This window comes from Lethenteron reissneri, chromosome 53 (assembly GCF_015708825.2).
Source record: "Lethenteron reissneri isolate LAM-NWPU_2019-01 chromosome 53, ASM1570882v1, whole genome shotgun sequence".
In the NCBI taxonomy this organism is placed as follows: domain Eukaryota; kingdom Metazoa; phylum Chordata; class Hyperoartia; order Petromyzontiformes; family Petromyzontidae; genus Lethenteron; species Lethenteron reissneri.
Genome location: NC_083831.1, coordinates 2760002 through 2786655, shown reverse-complemented (window position 1 = coordinate 2786655; position 26654 = coordinate 2760002). Strand labels below are relative to the sequence as shown.

General features: G+C 52.7%; 1 protein-coding gene across 1 annotated transcript in view; it reads right to left on the bottom strand.

The window, feature by feature from the left end:
- Nucleotides 1–11390: 11390 nt before the first annotated feature.
- Nucleotides 11391–26654, bottom strand: part of LOC133356197 (protein cornichon homolog 2-like) — a gene marked incomplete at its 5' end in the record, with an annotated part of 49091 nt that continues 33827 nt past the window's right edge. Inside the window, 3 exons of the mRNA XM_061573575.1 lie at nucleotides 11391–11719; nucleotides 19285–19422; nucleotides 24018–24130. Of these exons, the coding sequence (XP_061429559.1) occupies nucleotides 11689–11719; nucleotides 19285–19422; nucleotides 24018–24130 (282 nt within the window). The remainder of the gene's footprint in view (nucleotides 11720–19284; nucleotides 19423–24017; nucleotides 24131–26654) is intronic.

The following is a 26654-nucleotide window of genomic DNA, read 5'->3' as shown; positions in this document are numbered from 1 at the left end:
GGGTGGAGGCGGTGACGAGAGAGGGGGGGTGATTGGGGTGGAGGCGGTGACGAGGGGGGGGGTGATTGGGGGTGGAGGCGGTGACGAGGGGGGGGGTGATTGGGGGGGGGGTGATTGGGGGGGGGGTGATTGGGGGTAGGAGGCGGTGACGAGAGGGGGGGGCGATTCCAACCCTGTTCCCCTGTTATCGATTAGGAACCCAGTTCCCCTGTTATCGATGAGGAACCCAGTTCCTCTGATATCGATTATGAACCCAGTTCCTTTGATATCGATTAGGAACCCCGTTCCTCTGATATCGATTAGGAACCCCGTTCCTCCGATATCGATTGCCCCCCACTCCCCCAGCCCTCCGTGCTATCGACTCCCCTGCGTGGCCCGCACTCACGGGGCTCAGCCTCCGTCTGCTCTGACGCATCGGAGGCGGTCAGACGCAGGCGGACGCTGCCTTTGCGTTCACCCCTAGTATCGTATTGTATAGAGTAATAGAGCATCGTAGTCTTGGTTCTTTCGGTAAAGTCACGTAGATAGGAAAAATAAAATTACGAAATAAAATACACAATTTTTTTTAAACAAAAAAAATACTTTTGATTTAAAGCTTTCGTGACTGCAGAAAACCTGATGATGATTGCTTGTGTTGCAATCGAAACGTCGTGATAATTTTATAGTTTTATATTTTTATTATTTTATTGTTTCCCTTCTACGTGACTTTACCGAAAGAACCAAGAATACAATAATAAAAGGAAAAGAACATGAATTCCTGCAGTCACGAAAGTTTTAAGAATACATTTTATAGAGCATCGGTTCTTAACCATTTACTGCAGCCTTGCACCCATTTGGTTCGCATTAGTTTATATAGATATATTTTTAAAATATATTTGTGTTAATAAATACATAGAGGGCTTGATGAAACGAAGTTGTTCCTTCACGTGCCCGTGTGCTCAATTTGTATTTTCGATTATTAACCTTCTAAAAAATAAAAATCTGTGCACGTCTCGCTTCCCCCAGGGGGTTAGCGTGCACCCTAGTTGAAGAAGAAGCCCTGCTACAGAGTCGAGCCTAAGGCGGAGATTATGTATTCGTATATATAAAGAAAAAACTCAACATGATCGTCAACAGCACTGCATTAAAAGGAACAAAAAAAACCCCCCAAACACGCACATAATGGGCGACGTTTCAGGAAATGGCCCTTATTCATATTACGTAATAAAGTGAAGGGACCTTTGGCCGAAACGTCGCCGATTATACATATACAAATGTTTGTAAAGCCACAGTGCTGCTGACGAGTCTATTAATGTTGTTGTTGTTGTTAATTGTGCGTGCACGCCAACGTAACACCATCACTATATATAATTAATTAAGTGATTCATAGATGTACACATAGACCCATACACTCACACGAAGACCCATAGACTCACACAGAGACCCGTAGATTCACATAGAAACTCATAGACTCACACAGAGACCCATAGACTCGCATAGCGACTGATAGGCTCACCACAGACTCACACAGAAACTCATAGACCCGCATAGAGACCCATAGACCCGTATAGAGACCCATAGATTCGGATAGAGACCCATAGACTCACACAGAGACCAATAGACTTACATAGAAACCTACAGACTCGCATAGAGACCCATATACTCGTATAGAGACTAATAGGCTCACACAGAGACCCATAGACTCACACAGAGACCCTTAGATTCACACAGAGACCCATAGACTCGCATAGAGAGCCATAGACTCGGATAGACACCCATAGACTCGCATAGAGACCCATAGACTGTCATAGAGACCCATAGACTCGCATAGAGACCCATAGAATCACACAAAGACACATAGACTCACACAGAGAGCCATAGACTCGCATCGAGACCCATAGACTCAAACAGAGACCAATATCCTTACATAGAGACCTATAGACTCGCATAGAGACCCATATACTCGTATAGAGACTAATAGGCTCACACAGAGAGCCATAGACTCGCATAGAGACCAATAGACTCGGATATACACCCATAGACTCGCATAGAGACCCATAGACTCACACAGAGACCCTTAGACTCACACAGAGACCCATGGACTCACATAGAGAGCCATAGACTCGCATAGAGACCAATAGACTGTCATATAGACCTATAGACTCGCATAGAGACCCATAGACTCACACAGAGACCAATAGACTTACATAGAGACCCATAGACTCACACAGAGAGCCATAGACTCGCATAGAGACCAATAGACTCACACAGAGACCAATAGACTCACACAGAGACTCATAGACTCGCATCGAGACCCATAGACTCGCATAGAGACCAATAGACTCACACAGAGACCCATACACTCACACAGAGACCCATAGACTCACACAGAGATCCATAGACTCACACAGAGATCCATAGACTCACACAGAGATCCATAGACTCACACAGAGACCCATAGACTCACACAGAGACCAATAGACTTACATAGAGACCCATAGACTCACACAGAGATCCATAGACTCACACAGAGACCAATAGACTCACACAGAGACCCATAGACTCGCATAGGCTTACGCAGAGAGCCAGCGAACCCTCACAGAAACTCACGCAATTCGGGGACTGCGTTGTAATTGTACCGAATGGATGACAAGGAAATAATTAATAAAAGCTATAATGCACGGACGATTTCAATTGTCACGGGGGTCGCCAGTCGACTTCCTGTCAGAGGTCGCAACCGGGTACCCGATACCCGGACCCTACCCGATACTCGGCTACCCGTACCCGGCCGGGTACGGGTACCTGTTTGCGACCTGGTGCGGCCGGGTACGGGTAGGCCGTGAGTCACTGGTGAGTCACCGTTTGTCACTCATTTCCCAACGTCTTGTCTCTTCTCACAATTCAAGTTCCTAGATTCAACCCACCCGCGCCTGCAACATGGCTTCATCCCAGAGGTCGCAATCGGTACCCGTACCCTACACGATACCCGGCCGGGTACGGGTAGCCGGGTATCGGGTAGGATACGGGTACCCGTTTGCGACCCTGGTGCGGCCGGGTACGGGTACGGGTAAGGAATCAAAACCCGTTTGCGACCTCTGCTTCCTGTTCTACAGCAATGAGTTTGTCAATCTGGACGACGATTTCAAAGTGCGTAGCTCCCAGCGGCTTGCTAATCTCGGAAGGAAGAGCGTTCCAGACGGCCGCAGAAGGGCATCTGACAGCGCCACGAGATTCGATGACCAGCGTCTCTGTTCGATGGCGGCTTCCTCGCTTGTCGAATGAAAATAATCGGGGTTTGAGCGTCACGTGACGAAAAACGCCCCTTTCTCAGCAGCAGGCGGGGAGAGTGCTGCCCTCTGCTATCGGGACTAGCTCTGTGATATCCGCTTCCTCGGCCCCTTCTCCAAGCACGGAGGGTCGCGATGCACTGCGAGAGTTGTGCGTGGCGCGGCGCGGCGCTGGTGGAGGAATCTGCACGGAATTGTGAAAACAAACATTTTAAAAACGCATGCGGAGGAGCAGCGTGTGCGTGTGTGTGTGCGTAGCGTGGTGCAAAGACAAAGATCCCCCCTATAGCATTAACAGACTGTTGGGGCAAGTGCTGTTAGCGAGCAGCACCTATGAAGACCGGCACGGCGCACCACGCCCGGCCGCCTTTGTCTCCCCAGTGGCGATGATTATACGCACCGCACCGGGTGCTCATTTGAGGCTGAGTCGACTCAATGGTAGGAGGCCCAGGACCGGTTCAGATAATCGTCACCGGTGTTGGCCGTGAGCGGGGATCGAACTCGGGTCACCGGGTTCCTAGCGCAGTGCGCTAACCGCTGCACCACCGCTCTCCCACGGGGCTCAGCACGTGTTTAGAGTGGTCGTGTTGTGGGGAGCGGTGGCGCAATGGTTAGCGCGCTGCGCTGACCCGCTCGCGACCACTAACATAGGCGGGATATCTTAACCGGTGCTGGTGGGCCTCGCCTAGGTCGACTCAGCCTCAAATGAGTGTCTGGCGCGTGGTGAACGTCAGTGTTTGGGAGACAAAGGCGGCGGAAGTGTTGCTTGAGCTCGCATTCTCTCGTGTGGAGCGCCTGCTAAATGTCGTGTGTGTACGCCGGTGTGTGTGTGTGTGTGCGCCTGTGTGTTTGTAGGTCGACTCAGCCTCAAATGAGTGCCTGGTGCGATGTGTAAACATCGCCACTAGGGAGACAAAGGCGGCCGGGCGTGGTGTCGGCCACCCACCTCCTCGTGTGCCGTGCCGGCCTTCGTAGGTGCTCGCTAACAGCACTTGCCCCTACAGTCTGTTACAGGCTATACGGGGGATCTTTGTCTTTGTGCATGTATTTGCGCCCGTGTGTGTGTGTAGGCCTGTGTGTGTTTCCGTGTGCATGTGTGTGTGCCCCGTGTGTGTGCTCCGTGTGTGTGTGTGCCTCATGTCTGTGTGTGCTCCGTGTATGTGTGCTTCGTGTGTATGGATGTGTGCTCGTGTGTGTGTGTGCCTGCGTGTATGTGTGTGTGTGCCCCGTGTATGTGTGTGTGTGTGCCTGCGTGTATGTGTGTGCCCCGCGTGTATGTGTGTGTGTGCCCCGTGTGTGTGTGCCCCGTGTGTGTGCCTCGTGTGTGTGTGTGCCCCATGTATGTGTGTGTGCCTGCGTGTATGTGTGTGTGCCTGCGTGTATGTGTGTGTGCCTGCGTGTATGTGTGTGTGTGCCCCGCGTGTGTGTGTGCCCCGCGTGTGTGTGTGCCCCGTGTGTGTGCCCCATGTATGTGTGTGTGCCTGCGTGTGTGTGTGTGTGTGCCCCGTGTGTGTGTGTGTGTGTGCACCGTGTATGTGTGTGTGTGCCTGCGTGTGTGTGTGTGCCCCGTGTGTATGTGTGTGTGTGCCTGCGTGTGTGTGTGTGTGTGCCTCGTGTGTGTGTGTGCCCCGTGTGTGTGTGTGTGCCTGCGTGTATGTGTGTGTGTGCCCCGTGTGTGTGTGCCCCGTGTGTGTGTGTGTGCCTGCGTGTATGTGTGTGTGTGCCTGCGTGTATGTGTGTGTGTGCCCCGTGTGTGTGTGTGTGTGTGCCTGCGTGTATGTGTGTGTGTGCCTGCGTGTATGTGTGTGTGTGCCCCGTGTGTGTGTGTGTGTGTGCCTGCGTGTATGTGTGTGTGTGCCTGCGTGTGTGTGTGTGCCCCGTGTGTGTGTGTGTGTGTGTGCCTGCGTGTATGTGTGTGTGTGCCTGCGTGTATGTGTGTGTGTGCCCCGTGTGTGTGTGTGTGCCTGCGTGTATGTGTGTGTGTGCCCCGTGTGTGTGTGTGTGCCTGCGTGTATGTGTGTGTGTGTGCCTCGTGTGTGTGCCCCGTGTGTGTGTGTGCCTGCGTGTATGTGTGTGTGTGCCCCGTGTGTGTGTGTGTGCCTGCGTGTATGTGTGTGTGTGTGCCTCGTGTGTGTGCCCCGTGTGTGTGTGTGCCTGCGTGTATGTGTGTGTGTGCCCCGTGTGTGTGTGTGCCTGCGTGTATGTGTATGTGTGTGTGTGCCTCGTGTGTGTGCCCCGTGTGTGTGTGTGCCTGCGTGTATGTGTGTGTGTGCCCCGTGTGTGTGTGTGCCTGCGTGTATGTGTATGTGTGTGTGTGCCTCGTGTGTGTGCCCCGTGTGTGTGTGTGTGTGTGCCTCGTGTGTGTGCCCCGTGTGTGGTGTGTGTGCCTCGTGTGTGTGCCCCGTGTGTGTGTGCCTGCGTGTATGTGTGTGTGTGCCCTGTGTGTGTGTGTGTGCCCTGTGTGTGTGTGTGTGCCCTGTGTGTGTGTGTGCCTGCGTGTATGTGTGTGTGTGCCCCGTGTATGTGTGTGCCCCGTGTGTGTGTGTGTGCCTGTGTGTATGTGTGTGTGTGTGCCCCGTGTGTGTGTATGTGCCCCGTGTGTGTGTGTGCCTGCGTGTATGTGTGTGCCTGTGTGTATGTGTGTGTGTGCCCCGTGTGTGTGTATCTGCGTGTATGTATGTGTGTGCCCCGTGTGTCTGTGTGTGTGCCCCGTGTGTGTGTGCCTGTATGTGTGTGTGCCTGCTTGTATGTATGTGTGTGTGGCTGCGTGTGTTTGTGTGGCTGCGTGTGTGTGTGTGTGTGCCTGCGTGTATGTGTGCCCCGTGTGTCTGTGTGTGTGCCCCGTGTGTGTGTGCCTGTATGTGTGTGTGCCTGCTTGTATGTATGTGTGTGTGGCTGCGTGTATGTATGTGTGCCCCGTGTGTGTGTGCGCTCTCAGCCCACGCGTTTCCCCCAAGGATCAAATCAGCGCCGCGGAAATTTGGAGCGCGGTTGACACTTTCCAAGGGTTTCCCCCAAACCACACTCCCCCCCCTCTCCCCCCTCCCCCACTCCCCCCCCTCCCTCATCTGCGCTGCTGCTGTAGCTGCTGGCTGGGTCAGTGCTGAGATCGCTTTCTCACCCTACAACCCGCTCCTACCACCCCCCCAACCTCCAAGCCCCCGTGGGCTGTCTCCGACTCAGGTGAACCCAACCACCGATGTCGCTGCTGCTGCTGCTGTAGAGTGCAGCTCTCTCTATTTTTAAAATCCTTTATATTAAGCTCACTTGCTTTCTTGCTTGCTTACGACCGTGGAAATCTTTCGGTCGTTTTTTAACCCACTTGCCGTGATCCAATCGAGCTGACATTTTGCACACAGACTCGTTGTGCTTGACAATTGATTTTCGTGAAAAAAATTTCCCAAAATTTTACACTGTTTAGGGAATTTTTTAAAAATATTTAATTACCAATTGCTTAATGCTGGCAGACAATCATCTGACCCATAGGTGGCAGCCATCTCAAGCTAGAGGACGAGAGGACTCTAGCCGCCACGCATATAAAGGATTTATAGTGAAAAACTTTGTTTTTACGGGTTAATTTTTTACAATCAGAGGAAACAAGAAGATGCTCGGTGTAGTAGGCACTTTGCTTCGTTCATCATTTCGTTTTTTGTTTAATGCTTTGCTTTATGTAACCTCCTCTCTCTCTCCGATGTGCTTCTCGCGTTGTGCCCGCTACGCATTGTCTCGGCACGGCGTCCGACGTTTCGCTCGACGCGCCGGGCAGCTTTGTCGGCAATTGCATGTTTCTACTCCGCCCGGCACGTGGAGCGAACTGTCAGGTTTGGATGTCGCTCAAAAACGTCTCCTCTGCTTCCTCCCCTCCCATCTGGAGCTCCCCCCGTCGCCTCCCGCAGTCGGCCGTGCTGTTGGCTCCATGCCAGAGGTCGCAAACGGGTTTTGATTCCTGACCCGTACCCGGCCGCTCCAGGATCGCAAACGGGTACCCGTATCCGTACCCGACCGTAACCGTACCCTACCCGTACCCGGCCGGGTACGGGTAGGGTACGGGTATCGGGTACCTGATTGCGACCTCTGGGATGAAGCCATGTTGCAGGCGCGGGTGGGTTGATTCTAAGGAAACTTGAATTGTGAGAAGAGACAAGACGTTGGGAAATGAGTGACAAACGGTGACTCACCAGTGACTCACGGTCTACCCGTACCCATACCCGGCCGCACCAGGGTTGCAAACGGGTACCCGTACCCGTACCCGGCCGGGTAGCCGGGTATCGTGTAGGGTACGGGTATCGGGTACCCGGTTGCGACCTCTGCTCCATGCCCCCTGGCTCAAGATCGTGCGATCTCTTCTCCTCTCTCTGTGTGACTGAAGCCCCTCTAGAATCACTTCCCCCTCTGCCTCCCGCGGCCATCCGTGACGTTGGCTCCATGCCCCGTGGCTTTGCGTCACCGTCCGCATTTCGACGCTACGCAAACAAAATCCACGTCATTTTGCGCGATCAACTGTTTGCTGTTGTTGTTTTTGTTATTGTCGTTTGTTGTTGTTACTTTACCGGGGCATAAGGGGAGTAAAGAGTCAAGGGATGTGATGATGATGATGTATGGGAGAGGGGGGGGGAGAAAAGAAGACCCCCACCCAAAAGAAAGTGGAAGAGAATAGAGAAGCGGCCGAAGAAGATTGGGGAACGAGGCAGGGAAATGACGGAAAAGGATCGAACAAAACTCGTGAGTTTACGGGTCACGAGAGGATCTGGAGGGAGAGGCTGCATCAAGGCCTCGCAGCAGCGTCTGTTTAAATAGGGGGGGGGGGGGGTGGGGAGCCCGCACAGAAGTCACGTGATTTGCGGGACGCTTGGTGCTGATTTCACCGTAGAGATGCGTCGGATTTTTGAATAAGATTGAGCAGCATGCAGAGGCTTGCCTATGGATGCTGTGTGCCACACATCATCAGCAAGGCGCGCGACTCCCATCCGATCGCCTGCTGTCCTTCCCCTGCACCTCCGTTGGCTGGCTACGTACGGTGCGAAAGAAGTCCACCATACATGCACATCCATCACGCTTGCACGCGCAATGCTCCCAGCCTTGACGAGACCACCAGCTCAAAAGAGCGTGGTCGAATTGTTGCTCAATAATGCGGTCACGTGTTGCACGCGTTTAACTCGATTAGAGTTGGTGGCCTGAACAAGTATAGCCCCCTCCCCCCGCCTCTCCCTCCCCCCGTGTTGAACTCTTCAGGTGCTGGTGGTCTAGACAAGGCTGCGTAGTGTGGTGGTCACATGACACGTGTGCGAGGTGTGGAGACAGGAGCCGTGCTTTGCTGCTGCGAAAGCGGCACACCTTTGCGTGTTGTTGAATCGCTTGAGTTGGTGGTCTAGGCAAGGCTGAGCGCATTGTACAGTACAGATGCGGGTGCAGTGGTCACATGACTTGCGCGCGAGGCGTATGGATGAGAGTCGAGCCTGGTAGCCGCTGTTCGTGAGCAGCAGTACACATTCACTCACCCACTCGCTCACTCTATCACGCACTCACCCACTCATTCACAAAACTCATTCACCCACTCTCTCACCCACTCACTCATGTATTCACCCAATCTCTCACTCATTCACTCACTCTCTAACGTACTTACCCACCCACTCATGTATTCACCCACTCTCTCACTCATTCACCCACTCTTTAACTCACCCACTCACTCATGCATTCAGCCACTCTCTCACTCATTCACCCACTTTCTAACTCACCCACTCACTCATGCATTCACCCACTCTCTCTATCATTCACCCACTCTCTCACTCATTCACCCACTCTCTAACTCACCCACTCACTCATGTATTCACCCACTCTCTCACTCATTCACCCACTCTCTCTATCATTCACCCACTCTCTCACTCATTCACCCACTCTCTAACTCACCCACTCACTCATGTATTCACCCACTCTCTCACTCATTCACCCACTCTCTAACTCACCCACTCACTCATGTATTCACCCACTCTCTCACTCATTCACCCACTCTCTCTATCATTCACCCACTCTCTAACTCACCCACTCACTCATGCATCAACACACTCTCTCACTCATTCACCCACTCTTTAACTTACCCACTCACTCATGTATTCACCCACTCTCTCACTCATTCACCCACTCTCTCTATCATTCACCCACTCTCTAACGTACTCACCCACTCCTTCATGCATTCACTCACTCTCTCACTCATTCACCCACTCTCTAACTCACTCACTCATGCATTCACAAACTCTCTCACTCATTCACCCACTCTCTCACTTATTCACCTACTCTCGAACATACTCACCCACTCTCTCTATCATTCACCCACTCACTCATGCATTCACACTCTCTCATTCGTCCATTCACTCGTCTCGTTCACCCACTCACCCACCCACCCACGCGCTCTCACCCATTCGCCTGCTCACTCGCTCACTCATCCACCCGTCACCTTTGCGTGCCGTCATTTCCATTCGTTACCAACCCAGCGCGCGTCCCTTTCCCTGTCGTAACGGCGACGACGGTGATCGCGTTTGTGGTTCGGGGTTTCGAGGGTTTCCCTCCCTCCCCCCCCTCCCCACCCCTCCCCATCATTCGCAGAGAGTGTTGGCGTTCGGAATCCTTTGGGAACGTGATGCGTCGTCACAATCGCCGTGGATTCCACCACCACCACCACAACCCCTACCCTCCCAAGCCCTCCCCACCCGAGCCTCTGCTAACACGGACAGACGGACGAAGCCCGCGGGGCTACAACACCGATACACGCGCCGTGGCAGGGAAGCAACAGCAGCAACAGCAGCAGCATCGGAGTTTGTAGATCTGGCAACCACGCGTTGTTTTAAAAAAAAATGACAAAGCCTATAAAATAGCAGGCGAGAGCCGTTGCACGTTGACACTTGTGTATACGCCAGTAGCAAACGGGACGATGGATTGGTGTACATATATAAACCCCGAAGACAAATATCTCCCGTCGTTTGAGAAAGTAACAAAAGATCATCATGTCGAGCGGATAACCGTCGCACACCCGCGCGCAGATTTCCCATCGCACGGACGATTCTGAGAAGTGAGACCCGCGACACGAAGGAGATGCCACGCTCGTCTGGAAGGGGGTCATGGGGTGCCAGGAAAGCATTTTGTTTGTGAGATTCCACAATGTCTTCTTGGTTCTTTCGGTAAAGTCACGTAGAAGGGAAGTAATAAAATAATAAAAAATAAAACATAATTAAATAATTCTCACGACGTTTCGGCCACAACGCAAGCAGCAGCAGAATTATTTAATTATGTTTTATTTTTTATTATTTTATTACTTCCCTTCTACGTGACTTTACCGAAAGAACCAAAAAGATGAATCCCTGCAGTCACGAAAGCTTTAAATCGAAAAATTCCACATTGTGTTTTTGTTGTTGTTAATTCCAATGTCCAGAGGTTCCCTCCCATCGATAATTCCAATCTCATTCCCACCGGCGAATTTAAATCTCCATCGCGAATTCAAAACCAACAGAGTTCCCGTCCATCGCTCATTCCAAATCTCCTTCTCACCGGCGAATTTAAATCTCCATCGCGAATTCAAAACTAACTGAGGTCACGTCACATCGCTCATTACACATCTCCAGAGGGTTTCCACCATCGGGCAATATCTGAAAAAATTCCTCCCGTTATTCTTCTGCTCACAGACACACACACACACAAAACCCATGAAATAAAACCAAAACCGTCAATCGCGAAGTCATTGGAAAAGAGTTTTTCTGCGCCAGTTTGCGCGGTTAAAAAAATTAAGAACATAATTCATTTCAGAATCTTCCCGCGATCAAAAAAACCAGAGCGAGCCATGATACACACGAAGCAGCGTAAGTTTGTAAAATATTTCTTTTCCTCTTTCCCAGGATGCGGACGAAGAGGCTCTCCCCTGCCCCCCCCTCCCTCGGCTCCTCCGCGCGCCGTCGGAACGCGGCGGCGGGGGCGGCGGTGGGGGGGGTTCAGATGAGCTCCGTCGTGTTCACCGCCACCGCTCGCCACTCCTCGCTGCCGATTGAACCCACGCACAAAAGTGAAGTTTCGCCGTCGCTTGAGAAGTCGTCCCCGCCAGCCCCCCACCACCACCACCAGCACCACGTGGCCACCCCACACCCCCAGTGGATGAGACTCCTCCGCCAGTTGAGCGGCAGATGCCGAATCCACCGTTCAGAGGTTTTGTTTTTGAAGAGAGAGGGGGAGCGAGCGAGCGAGCGAGAGAAACACCACGACCACCAGCAGCAGCAGCAGCAGTAGTCGCAGTCTTCTCCGGGAATACAAAAAAAATAAGACCGCAAAAAACAACTCCCAGTCATCGTTGTCCAGTGGTCTTTGCTGTTCGCTTTTGTTTAAAAAAAATGTCTCTTCGTATTCATCCGGATGTCCAGTTGTTGTCTCTCTCCTCTCCTCTCTATACGTTAGCGATGAGCGTGTATATCATGCTGCGAATTGAGCAGAGAGAGAACAAGGGTTAGCGACGCAATTCGCAGAAACACAAACACGTGGCAAAGAAAACAAAGACCCCCCCGTGTAGCCTGTAACAGACTATAGGGGCAAGTGCTGTTAGCGAGCACCTACGAAGGCCGGAACGGTACATCAGGGGCGTGGGTGGCTATCACCACGCCCGACCGCCTTTGTCTCCCTAGTGGCGATATATATATTTTTTTACACCGCACCAAGTACTAATTTGAGGATGAGTTGACTGAGGGTAGGCCCCAGTAGCAGTTCAAATAATCGTCACTGGTGTTGGCCGTGAGTGGGAATGGAACTCGGGTCTGCCAGGTTCGTAGCGCGGCGTGCTAGCCGCTACACTACCGCTCCTCACACACAGATATTACCGTCGCAAACTCGTGATGATAGTTGTGAAAAAACGTTTTAAGTGTCCGTTTTTGGTGTGGGTTGTGTACGTCTGTGTGTGTTTTGGGGAGCGGTGGCGCAGTGGTTAGCCCACTGTGCTCCATAATTGGTGGCTCAGCTCCGATTCCCACCTCCAAGTGATAAACAGTGGGGCATATTTGAACCTGCTCTATGGGTTTCGCCAAAGAAAACATAGTACTTGGTGCGGTGTGTAAATATCAGCACTGGGGAGACAAAGGTGGCTCAGGGCATGGCGTTGTGCCACCCCCCCCCTCCTCTCGTGTGCCATTCCGGCCTTCGTGAGGTGCTGCAAAGTCGCCAACGGCACTTGCCCCAAAAGTCTGCTCGAGGCTATCCGGGGGATCTTCATCTTGGCACAGTGGGGTGCACAGGTGGTGAATCTGTTAAGTCAATCTCAGGCAGTCGACTCATTACACCTTGGGGCTGTCATGTGACCTCCTGGCAACTTTCCACGCTCCACGCGGTATCCTCAAAGTGCATCTAACCTGGCACTCACTTAGCGGTGAATGGCGGCTGTTATTGGTTGTCGTGTGCCTGTGTGTCACCTGTCATGTAATGCCGGTGTGCTGGTGTGTGTTGGTGCTCGCTAACAGCACTTGCCCCCACAGTCTGTTAAGGCTACACGGGGGATCTTTGTTGGTACACTCTTGTGGCGAGTGGTGGTGTAGTGGTTTGCGCTGCACTATGAACCCGGCGACCCGGGTTCGATTCCTGGTCACGGCCAACACCGGTGACGATTGTCCGAACCGGTCCTGGGTCGACTCAGCCTCAAATGAGTACCTGGTGCGGTGTGTAAACATCGCCACTGGGGAGACAAAGGCGGTCGGGCGTGGTGCTGGCCACCCAGCCCCTCGTGTGCCGTCCCGGCCTTCATAGGTGCTCGCTAACAGCACTTGCCCCTACAGTCCGTTGAGGCTATACGGGGGATCTTTATCTTTGTCGGTACACTTATCCATTGACAGATTCACGTCGAACACGTGTGTATCCGTGCGCATGCGTTTGCGCGCGCGCAGTGCGTTCATCCGCGTGTGCGGAGTGTTGTCGCAGTGGTCAGCGCACTGCTCCACACTCGACTTTCACTCGGGGCCAACATCGGTGACGAACATCGGTAACCGGTCCACGGGCGGCTTCGATCGGGGCGAGCCGCCGACGGAAGACGGCGGCGGACGGCCACGTGACGCTGTCCCATCCACCGCCCTCCCACGAGGTGCTACTGCTCCCACAGACTCTCAGGGGCTCCGGGGGGGGGGGGGGTGGCGGTGGATCTTTGTCTTCGGTGATAATGGGGCTGGGTCGGCTAGGGACACGAGCTGCCAGATTGTCGCTGGCTGCTCGGCTCCCCTCTCTGCCTCTGGCCTCGCGTTAGGGGGCGGGGGTGGAGTGGGGGGGGGGGGTGGAGTGGGGGGGGGGGGGGTGGAGTGGGGGGGGTGGAGTGGGGGGGGGTGGAGTGGGGGCCGGGGGTATCCCATCTGCTTGCATTGGGGGGGGGGGCAGGCGTCCGGCGAGAAGGATCGCGGCGAGCTATGTGGATGTTCCGCTCACATCTCCGCAGAATTCTCCATCAAAGGGGGACATCGTCCCCAATGCCTTCTGCTCGCCCCCCCCCCCATAAAAACTCTGCCGTCCCCCCCCCCCCCTTTCTCCCCGGCACCCCCGGACAGATTAATTTGTGCGCAGCATCTGTCGACCGCTTTGTTCGGCGCAGTCCGGCCACCGCCGCATTCCGAATTTGACTGCGTGTCTGTCTGTAACGTGGGGTCACGGTGAAGTGAATGTGTGTAACGTGGGGTCACGGTGGAGTGTCTGTGTGTCTGTGTGTCTGTGTGTAACGTGGGGTCACGGTGAAGTGTCTGTGTGTAACGTGGGGTCACGGTGAAGTGTCTGTGTGTAACGTGAGGTCACGGTGAAGTGTCTGTGTGTAACGTGGGGTCACGGTGAAGTGTCTGTGTGTAACGTGGGGTCACGGTGAAGTGACTGTGTGTCTGTGTGTAACGTGGGGTCACGGTGAAGTGAATGTGTGTCTGTGTGTAACGTGGGGTCACGGTGAAGTGTCTGTGTGTCTGTGTGTAACGTGGGGTCACGGTGAAGTGTCTGTGTGTAACGTGGGGTCACAGTGAAGTGACTATGTATCTGTGTGTAACGTGGGGTCACGGTAAAGTGACTGTGTCTGTGTGTAACGTGGGGTCACGGTGAAGTGTCTGTGTGTCTGTGTGTAACGTGGGGTCACAGTGAAGTGTCTGTGTGTAACGTGGGGTCACGGTGAAGTGTCTGTGTGTCTGTGTGTAACGTGGGGTCACAGTGAAGTGTCTGTGTGTAACGTGGGGTCACGGTGAAGTGACTGTGTGTCTGTGTGTAACGTGGGGTCACGGTGGAGTGACTGTGTGTAACGTGGGGTCACGGTGGAGTGTCTGTGTGTAACGTGGGGTCACGGTGAAGTGTCTGCGTGTAACGTGGGGTCACGGTGGAGTGACTGTGTGTAACGTGGGGTCACGGTGAAGTGTCTGCGTGTAACGTGGGGTCACGGTGGAGTGTCTGTGTGTAACGTGGGGTCACGGTGAAGTATCTGCGTGTAACGTGGGGTCACGGTGGAGTGAATGTTGATCTGTGTGTAACGTGGGGTCACAGTGACGTGTCTGTGTGTAACGTGGGGTCACGGTATCTCTCGCGAAGCTGATCCGATACGAGTGGACCTTCAGTGTGTCGAGGCTGTGTCGCTCTTAGAGTCTCGCCCGAGAGAGACAGCCGGCCACGTTGATCACAGCGTGACCCCCGCGACCTCCCGGGCAGAGCCGCTACTTATCCGAGCCGCGTGTTCCCATTGCGACCCACGCACGGACTCAGCTGCCAGCATTGATCGCGACCGTTACGTCGCTAATCAAACACCTCCGTGGGCAACGAAACGCCGCGTTGGCAATCGTGAGCGAGAAAAGATTTTCAATCCGCAGCCGATGGGCGACGGCCACCGTGGAGGGAGGAGGAGATGGTGGGGGTTCGTGGAGGATGTGTGGGGGGGGGGATCATTATTATTCTCGTGATCGAGACCATGAGAGAAGGAGTCCCGCTGTGTCTCCCCCCCCCCATCTCCACTAGAACAAAGATCCCCCGTATAGCCTTAACGAACTGTTAGGGCAAGTGCTGTTAGCGCGTATCACCTACGAAGGCCGGGCACACGAGGTGAGCGGGTGGCGAGCAGCACCACGCGTGGCCGCGTAAGTGCTGATGTTTACATGTCGTACCAAGTGCTCATTTAAGGCTGAGTCGACCGAGGGAAGAGGCCCAGGAGTGGTTCAGATTATTGTCACCAGCACCGTGCCCGTCTATACATATCAGCGGGAGGCTGTCTGATAATCCAACATCAAGAGCATCAACAACAACAGCATCAGCAACATCAACGACGATGACAGCAGCTCAAGGGACGAGCGATTTAAGTTTGGAATGAAAGAGGAAATAAACAAAAGGGAAAATCAAACAACGACTCTTGACATCTCGGCCAGGCCAGGCGCATGCCCTCCCCAAGACGCCCCTGCCACCCCCGCCGCCACCCCGCACCACCTCCCGCCTCCGCCGCCTGGGAAGTGCCGAAGAGACCCTGCAGTGCTGTTGGTGGCCCTACGCGGCGAGTGATCACTGAACGGGGTTCAGGGATCACTGGACTGGGTTCATGGATATTCTTTGGTTCTTTCGGTAAAGTCACGTAGATTGAAAAATTATAATGAAGTGAATAAAATGTAATGATACAAAAATAAAAAAAACACGACGTTTCGATCGCAACACAAACGGTTGTCATCAGGAAAAGGGGGTTAGCCTCTAAAGGCAAACTGTTTATAAAGGTTTAAAATGGGCGTAGCCCAACGTGTCAGCAGCATGGGCGGGGCAGCTAATGTTAATGTGAGTGATGGGCAATGGCGGCGTTTGTGGTGGGTTTCCACCAATTAAATGGCTGCCAGGTAAAGGTTTAACATGGGCGTAGCCCACGTGTCAGCAGCAAGGGCAGAGCAGCTAATGTTAATGTGAGTGATGGTAGTAGTGGGCAACGACGGCGCTGGTGGTGGGTTTCCCCCATTTAAAGGGCCGCCAGGTAATCACTGCACCTCGCTTTATACACTCACACTGTCGATGGTGGAGGTTGCTGCTGCTAGAGGGGATGGTAGTAGTGGGTAATGATGGTACAGGTGGTGGGCTTCCACCAATAAAAGGCTTCTACTAGTCGTGATGGTAGTAGTGCGCAGCGATGGTCCTGGTGGTGGACTTCCACTAATTAAAGGGCTGCTAATAATAAAATTGGGTTAATGGAGTATTGAACTGGGTTCAGGGATCACTCGCCGTTGATTATGTGGTCGTGTTTGTAAAATCCACACTCAGAAGGGGCAGGTGGGTGAGTGCTGAGCCGGTGGCGCTGAGAATCCTGGGTTCAAATCCTGGTTTCAGCCGCTGCCTGCGATTGTACCGGGATCTCAAGGGCAGCGAGATTGTCTCAGCTCAGTCAACAATGACTCACATAGAGACCCATAGACTCACACAAAGGTTAATCGACTCCCATAGAGACCCATAGACTCACACAAAGACTCACAAACTCGCATAGAGACCCATAGACTCACACAAAGACCCATACTCACATAGGGACCATAGACTCGCATAAAGTCCCAGAGACTCACACAGTGACTCATAGACTCACATAGAGATCCATATACTCACACAGAGACCCACACTCACATAGAGACTAATAGACTTACATTGGGACCCATATACTAACAAAGAGACCCATGTATTCACACAGAGACCCTTATACTCATATAGAGACCCATAGGCTCAAATAGAGACCCATCGACTCACATAGAGACTCAAAGAGTCACATGAAGACCCATAGACTTACAGAGACCCATAGACTCACATATAGACCCATATACTCACATAGAGACCCATGTATTCACATAGAGACCCATACTCACATATAAACTCATAGACTCACATAGGGACCATAGACTCGCATAAAGTCCCAGAGACTCACACAGTGACTCATAGACTCACATAGAGATCCATATACTCACACAGAGACCCACACTCACATAGAGACTAATAGACTTACATTGGGACCCATATACTAACAAAGAGACCCATGTATTCACACAGAGACCCTTATACTCATATAGAGACCCATAGGCTCAAATAGAGACCCATCGACTCACATAGAGACTCAAAGAGTCACATGAAGACCCATAGACTTACAGAGACCCATAGACTCACATATAGACCCATATACTCACATAGAGACCCATGTATTCACATAGAGACCCATACTCACATATAAACTCATAGACTCACATAGGGACCATAGACTCGCATAAAGTCCCAGAGACTCACACAATGACTCATAGACTCACATAGAGACCGACACTCACATATAGACTCATAGACTTACATAGGGATCCATAGACTCACACAGAGACCCTTATACTCACATAGAGACCCATAGACTCACAGAAACCCATAGACTCACATAGAGACCCACAGACTGATATAGAGACCTACAGGCTCATACAGAGACCCAGCGACTCACATCGAGACCCACAGGCTCACATAGAGACCGAGAGATTCACAGAGGCCCAGTAGTGATTAAACTTAACTCTGAAGTACAGCGAGTTGATTAGTCCTTGGGCCAGACCACATATCGGTACCACCCAAGGTGCAAAAACTTAAATGGTGCCGTTTTATGTGTTAAACCAACAGTAGTAAACGACTACATGATAACCTTTCCAATGAGCGGCTGTTTAATTTTTCTCGCAGGAAACCTGTTTTTGCACCCCTCGCAATCACGCCTATTTGCCCGGACGTTACAAATAAAACATTCCAACACCTCTGCTGTTAATTAAGACAAGAAATAATTGACAAAATGCATGTTGTCCCCAAGGCATGTATTTCATACATATTCTTGCATTTATTCGCGCTTGTTCTTCAATGTCAGTGACTTAGTTAAGTCTGGAATAGATTGGCGCTTTCTGTTTTCCTTTTGTTTCTAGCAGCTTGTTTGCTCATGATCATCTACTGGTAGGTGAGGCAAGTACTGGTGGTTCTGCATTATATCTGTTCAGTAAAGATATCTAAAGTGCTAACTTTACCCTTCATGTATTGTTAATGTACCTGCTAAGATTATTTGTTAAGGCCAGGTACCACAGGCAAAAATATAATGATTTTTGTTGAGTTGTCAATGTTGATATATTTTTTATTTTGCTTCTATAAATTATAAACTATCATAACATGCACACAATTATTACCATGAACTTTGTTATTGGTAATAATTGATGATTAAAGTCATAAAAACTGACTATTTATATTTTACAAATAGTTAGTTTTTACGACTTTATACAAATTTCGCTAAGTAATCAAACGCGCGCGTGCGTGGCGTGCATCTCAAAGAGAAATCGGGCCAGCTGAGATTTTCCACAGGGCTTCACATCGGCGGTGTTCATTGCCGCGAATGTGAGTAGCAACAGGAAGGCATCAATCATTCAATTACCTGCGTTTGACGTCCTCCCACGCACACACAAGAGAGAGATCCCCTCGTCGTGCCATGAGTGTGTACGTGTGTGCATGTTGAACTTCTGTCGCATTCAACGTAGCCAACCGTGCTAATCGGACGTGACTTAACAGACTGTTGGGGCAAGTGCTGTTCGCGAGCACCTATGAAGGCCGGCACGGCACACGAGGGGGTGTGTGGCCAGCACCACGCCCGGCCGCCTTTGTCTCACCAGTGGCTGAGTCGACCTAGGGGAGGCCCAGGACGAGGTTCAAATAATCGTCACTGGTGTTGGCCGTGAGCGGGAATCGAACCCGGGGCTCCGGGATCGTAGCCCGGTGCACTAACCACTACACCACCGCTCCCCATACCCTCATAGATGCACTAATGAGCACATGCACCCCCCCCCCATAAAAGATCCCCCCGTATAGCCTTAACATGCTTTCGGGGGCAAGTGCTCTTAGCGAGCACCTACGAGGTGGCGGCACGGCACACGAGCAGGTGGGTGACCAAGACCACGCCAGGCCGCCATTTTAGTATTGGGTGAGTGAGCTAGCGAGCGAGGTGGAGGTGGGCAGGGGTGGGGTGGGGGTGGGGGGGTTAGTGGACACTCACTTGTAGAGGTAATAGAAGAAGGAGAGAAGGTAGAAGCCCAGCTTGAGCCAGCCTTCCCGCTGGCAGTAGCCCAGCACCTCCACGTTCGTCAGGCTCGTGGGGCTGTACAGGCCGTCTAACAGGGGCCTGTGGAAGTACCTACAGACAGACACAAAGACAAAGACCCCCCCAACGCGGGAATAGCCTTCAACAGACTGTTGGGGCGAGTGCCGTTTGAAAGCAGCACACCGTGAAGACCTTGAAGCGGGAATTGAACTTGGGTCGCCGGGTTTGTAGTGCAGTGCGATAACAGCGGCCCTACCGCTCCCAATACCTACACAAAGACCGCCCATAGAGCGTTAACAGACTTTCGATTTAAAGCTTTCGTGACTGCAGGGATTCATCTTCTTGGTTTTTTCGGTAAAGTCACGTAGAAAGGAAATAATAAAATAATAAAAATATAACATAATAAAATAATTCTCACGACGTTTCGGCCACAACGCAAGCAGACCTGTTCTCCACCTGAGGACGGCTGCTTGCGTTGTGGCTGAAACGTCGTGAGAATTATTTATTATGTTTTATTTTTATTATTTTATTATTTCCATTGTACGTGACTTTACCGAAAGAACCAAGAAGATTTTAACAGACTGTTCGGGCAAGTGCTGCTCGCGAGAAACCTATACTTACACACATTTTTTTTTCAAAGATCCCCCGTATAGCCTTAACAGACTGTAGGGGCAAGTGCTGTTCGCGAGCACCTATGAAAGCCAGAAAGGCACACGAGGAGGTGGGTGGCCAACACCACGCCCGGTCACATTTGTCTTCCCAGTGGGAATGTTTTACACACCACATCAGGTACTCATTTGAGACTGTTTCGACTCAGAAAAGGCCCAGGACCGGTTCAGATAATCGTCACTGGTGTTGGCCCTGAGCAGGAATCGAACTCGGGTCGCCGGGTTCGTAGCGCGGCATGCGAACCGCTATACTACCACTCCTCACTACCTATACACACACACGTACACACGCACATATAGGCAAATCGAGCAATACAAGCAAGCAAAGCATGCACTGCAGAGACGAACACACAAGGGACAAAGACACGAACATACACGCACGCACGTGACTTTCTGTATGGCGGTTGGCTGAGCGAGTGGGTGAGCGTTGGTTTTAGTGGGTGAGTGAGTCCTTGGTGGTTGCAACGCAAGTATGTGGGCAGATGACACGTGACCTTAGGTCTGGTGGACCCAGTGCTCAACATTGGTAGAGTTATCAACGAGCGAAGTTCATGGGACATTGGCCGTGGTAGTAGCGATAGAAGATACACATCACGTCTTCCCAGGTCTACTAGTCTACGAGTGATCACCCGCAGCTACATCCCCGTACAATCAACACTCAGGAACCCTACTGCTGACAAGTTGTAACTTATTTTGAGTAAAGTGGAAACTAACAATTTGCACGTGCTAATTGCCCATTACGTGAAGTGTGGGAGTTTGAGTGCTTACGTGTGTAAGGGTCGGTGAAAGGCGTACCCCTATTCGTTCGTGATTTCGCCATCACTTTCGGCGAATCTCAACGGCCTCGATATTTGAAATCCGTCAGCCTCATTGCCATTGGCCAGTTGTCAGCCCGTGCGGCTCTGCCAATTTGATTGCCGAACGGACAGTGTGCACATCGGATTGGTCGGACGTTGGGCGGTCTGACCTCATTGGCTGAGAATTTGAAATGGTCGAAGCGTGGTAAAATTTGAAGGGAAAATGCAGGGCAGCGGATTGGCCAGTAGACGGACGGAAAGTTATAAATGTAGTAGGCGATTGGCCAGGAGATGGGGGGGGGGGGGGATGGCAGTTAGAAAGCGTGGCAGCGGATTGGTCAGGAGATGGGGGGCAGTTAAAAAGCGTAGAAGCGGATTGGACTGGAGACGGGGAGCAGTTAGAAAGCATGATAGCTGATTGTCCAGATGATGGGGGCAGTTCGTAAGCAGGGCAGCGAATTGGCTAAGAGACGGGGGGCAGTTATGAAACGTTGACAGAGAGCTTGTATGAAACCTTCAAACAGCTTGCGCTTAGTTGCTCCCCCCCCACCTTTTTCCACCTAACGACGGTCGCTTGTGTTACGATCGAAACTTCCTAGTTTTTTGTTTATTGTATTACTTTTTTTAACCTATCTACCTGACTTTACCGAAAGACCCAAAGAATAAGCTTGAATTAGTATGAAAGGGAGGGGGCCGCAACGGGAATTGGGGGCGCATTTGAGATGTATCTCCTGGCTAGCGAGCGAACGAGTGTGCATGTCGTCAGCTGAATAAACTCTCGCCCTTCCCACACTCGAAGCAATTGTCTGTGTGGACTCCCTCCCAGGTGCACGCGTGATTGTTCAGGGCATAGCGGTTAGCGCACTGTTTTGCTGCAAACCCACCAAAAACCGAGTTCGGTTCCCGGCCATGGCTGGCATCGGTAGCGAGCGACATCGGAATTGATTGTAGGCCCCCTCTTCCTCAGCCTGCACTGACCAGCGTGGTGAAGTTATAGCCAATCAACTTCCGTGAACGACGCGGTGATGGGGCAACAAATCCTGGTACAAGGCGAGAGGGAGGAGGGACGTGTGGATTGACGTTGTTAACGTGCTATAATTTCATGTCCCGCACGACTGCATCCATCACGGCCTCGTTCTGTGCTGCCCCAGAGATTTCTGAACCACTCCCAGGCCACCTCCTCCACGTCTGTTCAATGTTATGAATTGTTATCGTATTGTATCATCGTCATTATTATTCCGCTTGTTTTGACCCAGGAAAGCCTCATGAGGGTTCTATCAAGTTTTCCGAGTAAGGGGGAGGCGCGGGGGGGGGGGGGGTGTTAATTGCTACGTGGCATCCCAGTTGTGCGTTTTTTGCGGAGTACTTTTTCAAGTTGAGGGCCGCGTGAATTGGCAAAGCAGACGGGGGGCAGTTAGAAAGTTTGGTAACCGAAGGGCCAAGAGACAGGGGCAGATGGAAAGCGTGGTAGCAGATTGGCCAGGAGCCGGAGGGCAGTTAGAGAGTGGGAAAGTGGATTGGCCAGGAGACGAGGAGCAGTTAGAAAGCGTGGAAGTGGATTGGCCAATAGATGGGGAGCAATTAGAAAGCATTGCAGCGGATTGGCCAGGAGACAGGGGGCAGTTAGAAAGTTGGAAGGCAGATTGACCAGGAGATGAGGAGCAGTTAGAAAGCGTGGAAGTGGATTGGCCAAGAGACGGGGGACAGTTAGAAAGCGTGGAAGTGGATTGGCCAAGAGATGGGGGGCAGTTAGAAAGCGTGGAAGTGGATTGGCCAAGAGATGGGGGGCAGTTAGAAAGCGTGGTAGCAGATTGGCCAAGACACAGGGGACAGTTAGAAAGCGTGGAAGTGGATTGGCCAAGAGATGGGGGACAGTTAGAAAGCGTGGAAGTGGATTGGCCAAGAGATGGGGGGCAGTTAGAAAGCATGGTAGAGGATTGGCCAAGACACAGAGGACAGTTAGAAAGCGTGGTAGTGGATTGGCCAAGACACAGGGGACAGTTAGAAAGCGTGGTAGAGGATTGGCCAAGACACAGGGGACAGTTAGAAAGCATGGTAGCGGATTGGCCAGGAGACGGGGGGCAGTTAGAAAGCGTGGTAGTGGATTGGCCAAGACACAGGGGACAGTTAGAAAGCATGGTAGCGGATTGGCCAGGAGACGGGGGGCAGTTAGAAAGCATGGTAGTGGATTGGCCAAGACACAGGGGACAGTTAGAAAGCGTGGTAGAGGATTGGCCAAGACACAGGGGACAGTTAGAAAGCATGGTAGCGGATTGGCCAGGAGACGGGGGGCAGTTAGAAAGCGTGGTAGTGGATTGGCCAGGAGGTGGGGGGTGGGGGGCATTGATTGCTATGTGGCATCCCAGTTGCTCGTTTTTTGCAGATACATTTTTCACGTTTGGAATATTGAGGGTCCGCAATGCGGACAGCAACAATAAAATGGCCTGGTCCTTTTTGAATGACGTTGCAGGGATCTCTGACGGCGGCCACGGGAGCGGAGTAGGATTCTTTTGTTATGTTATAGTTAATGTCGCGCACCGCAGAATTAACCAGGGCGGTCGCTGGGCTTGAACCGCGAACCTCTGCAATGAGCGGTTGAATGCGTTGCCATTGTTCGATGTGACCGAATGTTCCGGTGACTGTCGTGCACATGGCGTGGGTACGTATGAATGAGCGTGAGGATAGTAAGGATCGTAGTGAGCATTGTGAGGATGAGGTTCGTGGTGAGGATGAGGATCATGGTGATGATGATGGTGAGGAATGGTGGTGAGGATGAGGATGATGGTGAGGATGGTGGTGAGGATGGGGATCATGGTGATGATGATGGTGAGGAATGGTGGTGAGGATGACGATGGTGGTCAGGGGTGTGGATGAGAATCATGGTGAGGATGAGGATAGTGGTTTTGATGAGAGTGAGGATGGTGATGAGGTTTGTGGTGTGAAATGGTGAGGATGGTGGGGAGGATTTTGGTGAGAATGAGGATCATGGTGATGATGGTGTTGGTGGTGAGGATGGCGGTGAGGATGAGGATGGTGGTGTGGAGTGTTGATGCGGATCATGGTGATGATGGTGGTGAGGAATGGTGGGGATGAAGACGTTCGTGACGTGGATGGTTGTGGGAATGGTTTTGGAGGATGGGGGGTGGTGATGATGGTGGTGAGGGTGACAGTGGTGGTGAGGATGCTGCTGCTGGTGGTGGTGGTGAGCATGGCTCGCCCTCACCTCCACACGTGGTAGCACAGCAGCGGAGTGTTGAGGCTGAGCGTGAGCCACTCCATGGCGCAGAGGAACATGAGGCAGAAGAGTGCGTGGATGAAGTACTCAGGCGATATGATCTGCGGTGAGAGAGAGGGGGGGGGGGGGGGGAGAGTGTGAGTAGGGTGCGGTAGTGTAGCGGGTAGTGTAGCAGTTAGCTTGGGTAGTGTAGCGAGTAGTGTAGCGGTTAACTCGGGTAGTGTAGTGGGTAGTGTAGTGGGTAAGGTAGCAGGTAGTGTAGCGGGTAGTGTAGCGGTTAGCTTGGGTAGTGTAGCGGGTAGGGTAGCGGGTAGTGTAGGGGGTCGTGTAGTGGTTAGCTTGGGTAGTGTAGTGGGTAGTGTAGCAGGTAGTGTAGCGGGTAGTGTAGCGGGTAGTGTAGCGGTTAGCTTGGGTAGTGTAGTGGGTAGTGTAGCAGGTAGTGTAACGGGTAGTGTAGCAGGTAGTGTAGCGGGTAGTGTAGCAGGGTAGTGTAGTGTAGGTAGTGTAGCAGTAGTGTAGCGGATAGTGTAGCGTGTAGTGTAGCAGGTAGTGTAGCGGGTAGTGTAGCAGTTAGCTTGGGTAGTGTAGCGAGTAGTGTAGCGGTTAACTCGGGTAGTGTAGCGGGTAGTGTAGTGGGTAAGGTAGCAGGTAGTGTAGCGGGTAGTGTAGCGGTTAGCTTGGGTAGTGTAGCGGGTAGGGTAGCGGGTAGTGTAGGGGGTCGTGTAGTGGTTAGCTTGGGTAGTGTAGTGGGTAGTGTAGCAGGTATTGTAGTGGGTAGTGTAGCGGGTAGTGTAGCGGTTAGCTTGGGTAGTGTAGTGGGTAGTGTAGCAGGTAGTGTAACGGGTAGTGTAGCAGGTAGTGTAGCGGGTAGTGTAGCAGGTAGTGTAGCGGGTAGTGTAGCAGGTAGTGTAGCGGATAGTGTAGCGGGTAGTGTAGCAGGTAGTGTAGCGGGTAGTGTAGCGGTTCGCGCTACACCCAGTGACGATTATCTGAACCGGTCCTGGGCCTCACCTAGGTCGACTCAGCCTCAACTGAGTACTCGGTGCGGTGCGTATAAACATCGCCACTGGGGATACAAGGCGGCCGGGCGTGGTGCTGGCCACCCACCCACCCCCTCGTGTGCCGTGACGGCCTTCATAGGTGCTTTCTAACAGCACTTGCCCCTACAGTCTGTTAAGGCTATACGGGCGATCTTTGTCTTTGCTTGTGTGAGCGAGTGGGGAGCGGTGGCGCAGCGGGTTAGCGCGCCACCGCCTTTGACTCGCGCTCACGGTCCAATAACAGTGACGGCGAACATTTGAACCGGTCCTCTGGCCTCTCCTCGGTCGACTTAGCCTCAGATGTGCGTCGTGTAAACATCGGCACTGGGGAAACAAAGGCGGCCGCGTGCGATGTCGGCCAACGCACCCCTGTGGTGTGCCGTGCGGGACTTCACTGGGGCTCGCTAACAGCCCTGTGCCCCAACAATCCCTTACCGGCTGTACGAGGGGGAAAGGCGGGTTGGGGGTGTGGGGAATCATTGTCTTTGTGCGCGCGCGTGATATTTTGATTGTGACGTCGGCACTGGGGGAGCAGTGACGTCGGCACTGGGTAGCGGTGACGCGCGCACGAAAGCGCACGTCGAGCGGACCAAACGGCCTCTCGCTCGGCAGCAACAGGTGAACCTCCAGGCCCCCAAGAGATGCCCCCCCCTCTCCCCCCCTCCCCGCCCCCCGGCTCCCCCCCCACACACACACACACACACATGCGTCGGTGACCTTTGCATACAAGATCAACGTCGACGAAATTAAAAACATAACCCGCCCCCCTGCCCCCCGCACCTCATAAATGGGCATCTTCACCATCATCACCCTCGCAGACCGAGGGGGGTGCAAGCCCCACCCCCCAGCCCCCCGCCACCCCCCCCTTGTCAATCCACCGACGGATGAAGGCCTCCCTCGTGGTAGCACGTGGGTCGCCGAGGTCAATTCACCAAACGGGGATATGCCGGTGAGGGTTAACATTTAAAAAAAATAATTGTATGTGATAGATCAAGTTTCACTGGCTCAGACAGACGCGGGCCAGCGAGGCAGCGGCCGGCAGACCTGTCCCGTTCGCCCTTGGTCAGGATCCACAAGTGAGCTTCTCTCGAAGGAGAGCTCCCGCGGGCACGTGGCGCGAAACGTCGGACGTCGCGCCATCGAACACGCGCAGCCGTGCGTGTAGGTGGGGAGCGGCGGCGCCGCCGCTACGGACCCACGCGGGCCGAGTTCGAGTGCCGCTCGCGGCCACCGACAACTGGTGACGATTATCCGCTCCGGTGCCGGGCCTCTTCTGGGGCGCCTCAAATGAGTAACCTGGTGCGATGGGTAAGACATCAGCCACTGGGGAGATGAAGGCTGCGTGGCGCGCGGTGTCGGTCACCCACCCCTTGGGGCGCCGTGGCGACCTTCCTAGGCTTCACCCGCTAGCAGCACTTGCCCCGAAAGCCTGTCGAGGCTATACGGGGGAGGGGGTGGGGGATCTTTGCCTTTGTGCAGATTTACACGGCAGGTTGAAACGTTCGACAAAATAACCGCGTTAGCACCACTCGCATTACGGGGTGGAATTGCACTCCACTTGCAGGATATGTTCGAAAGTGAATTA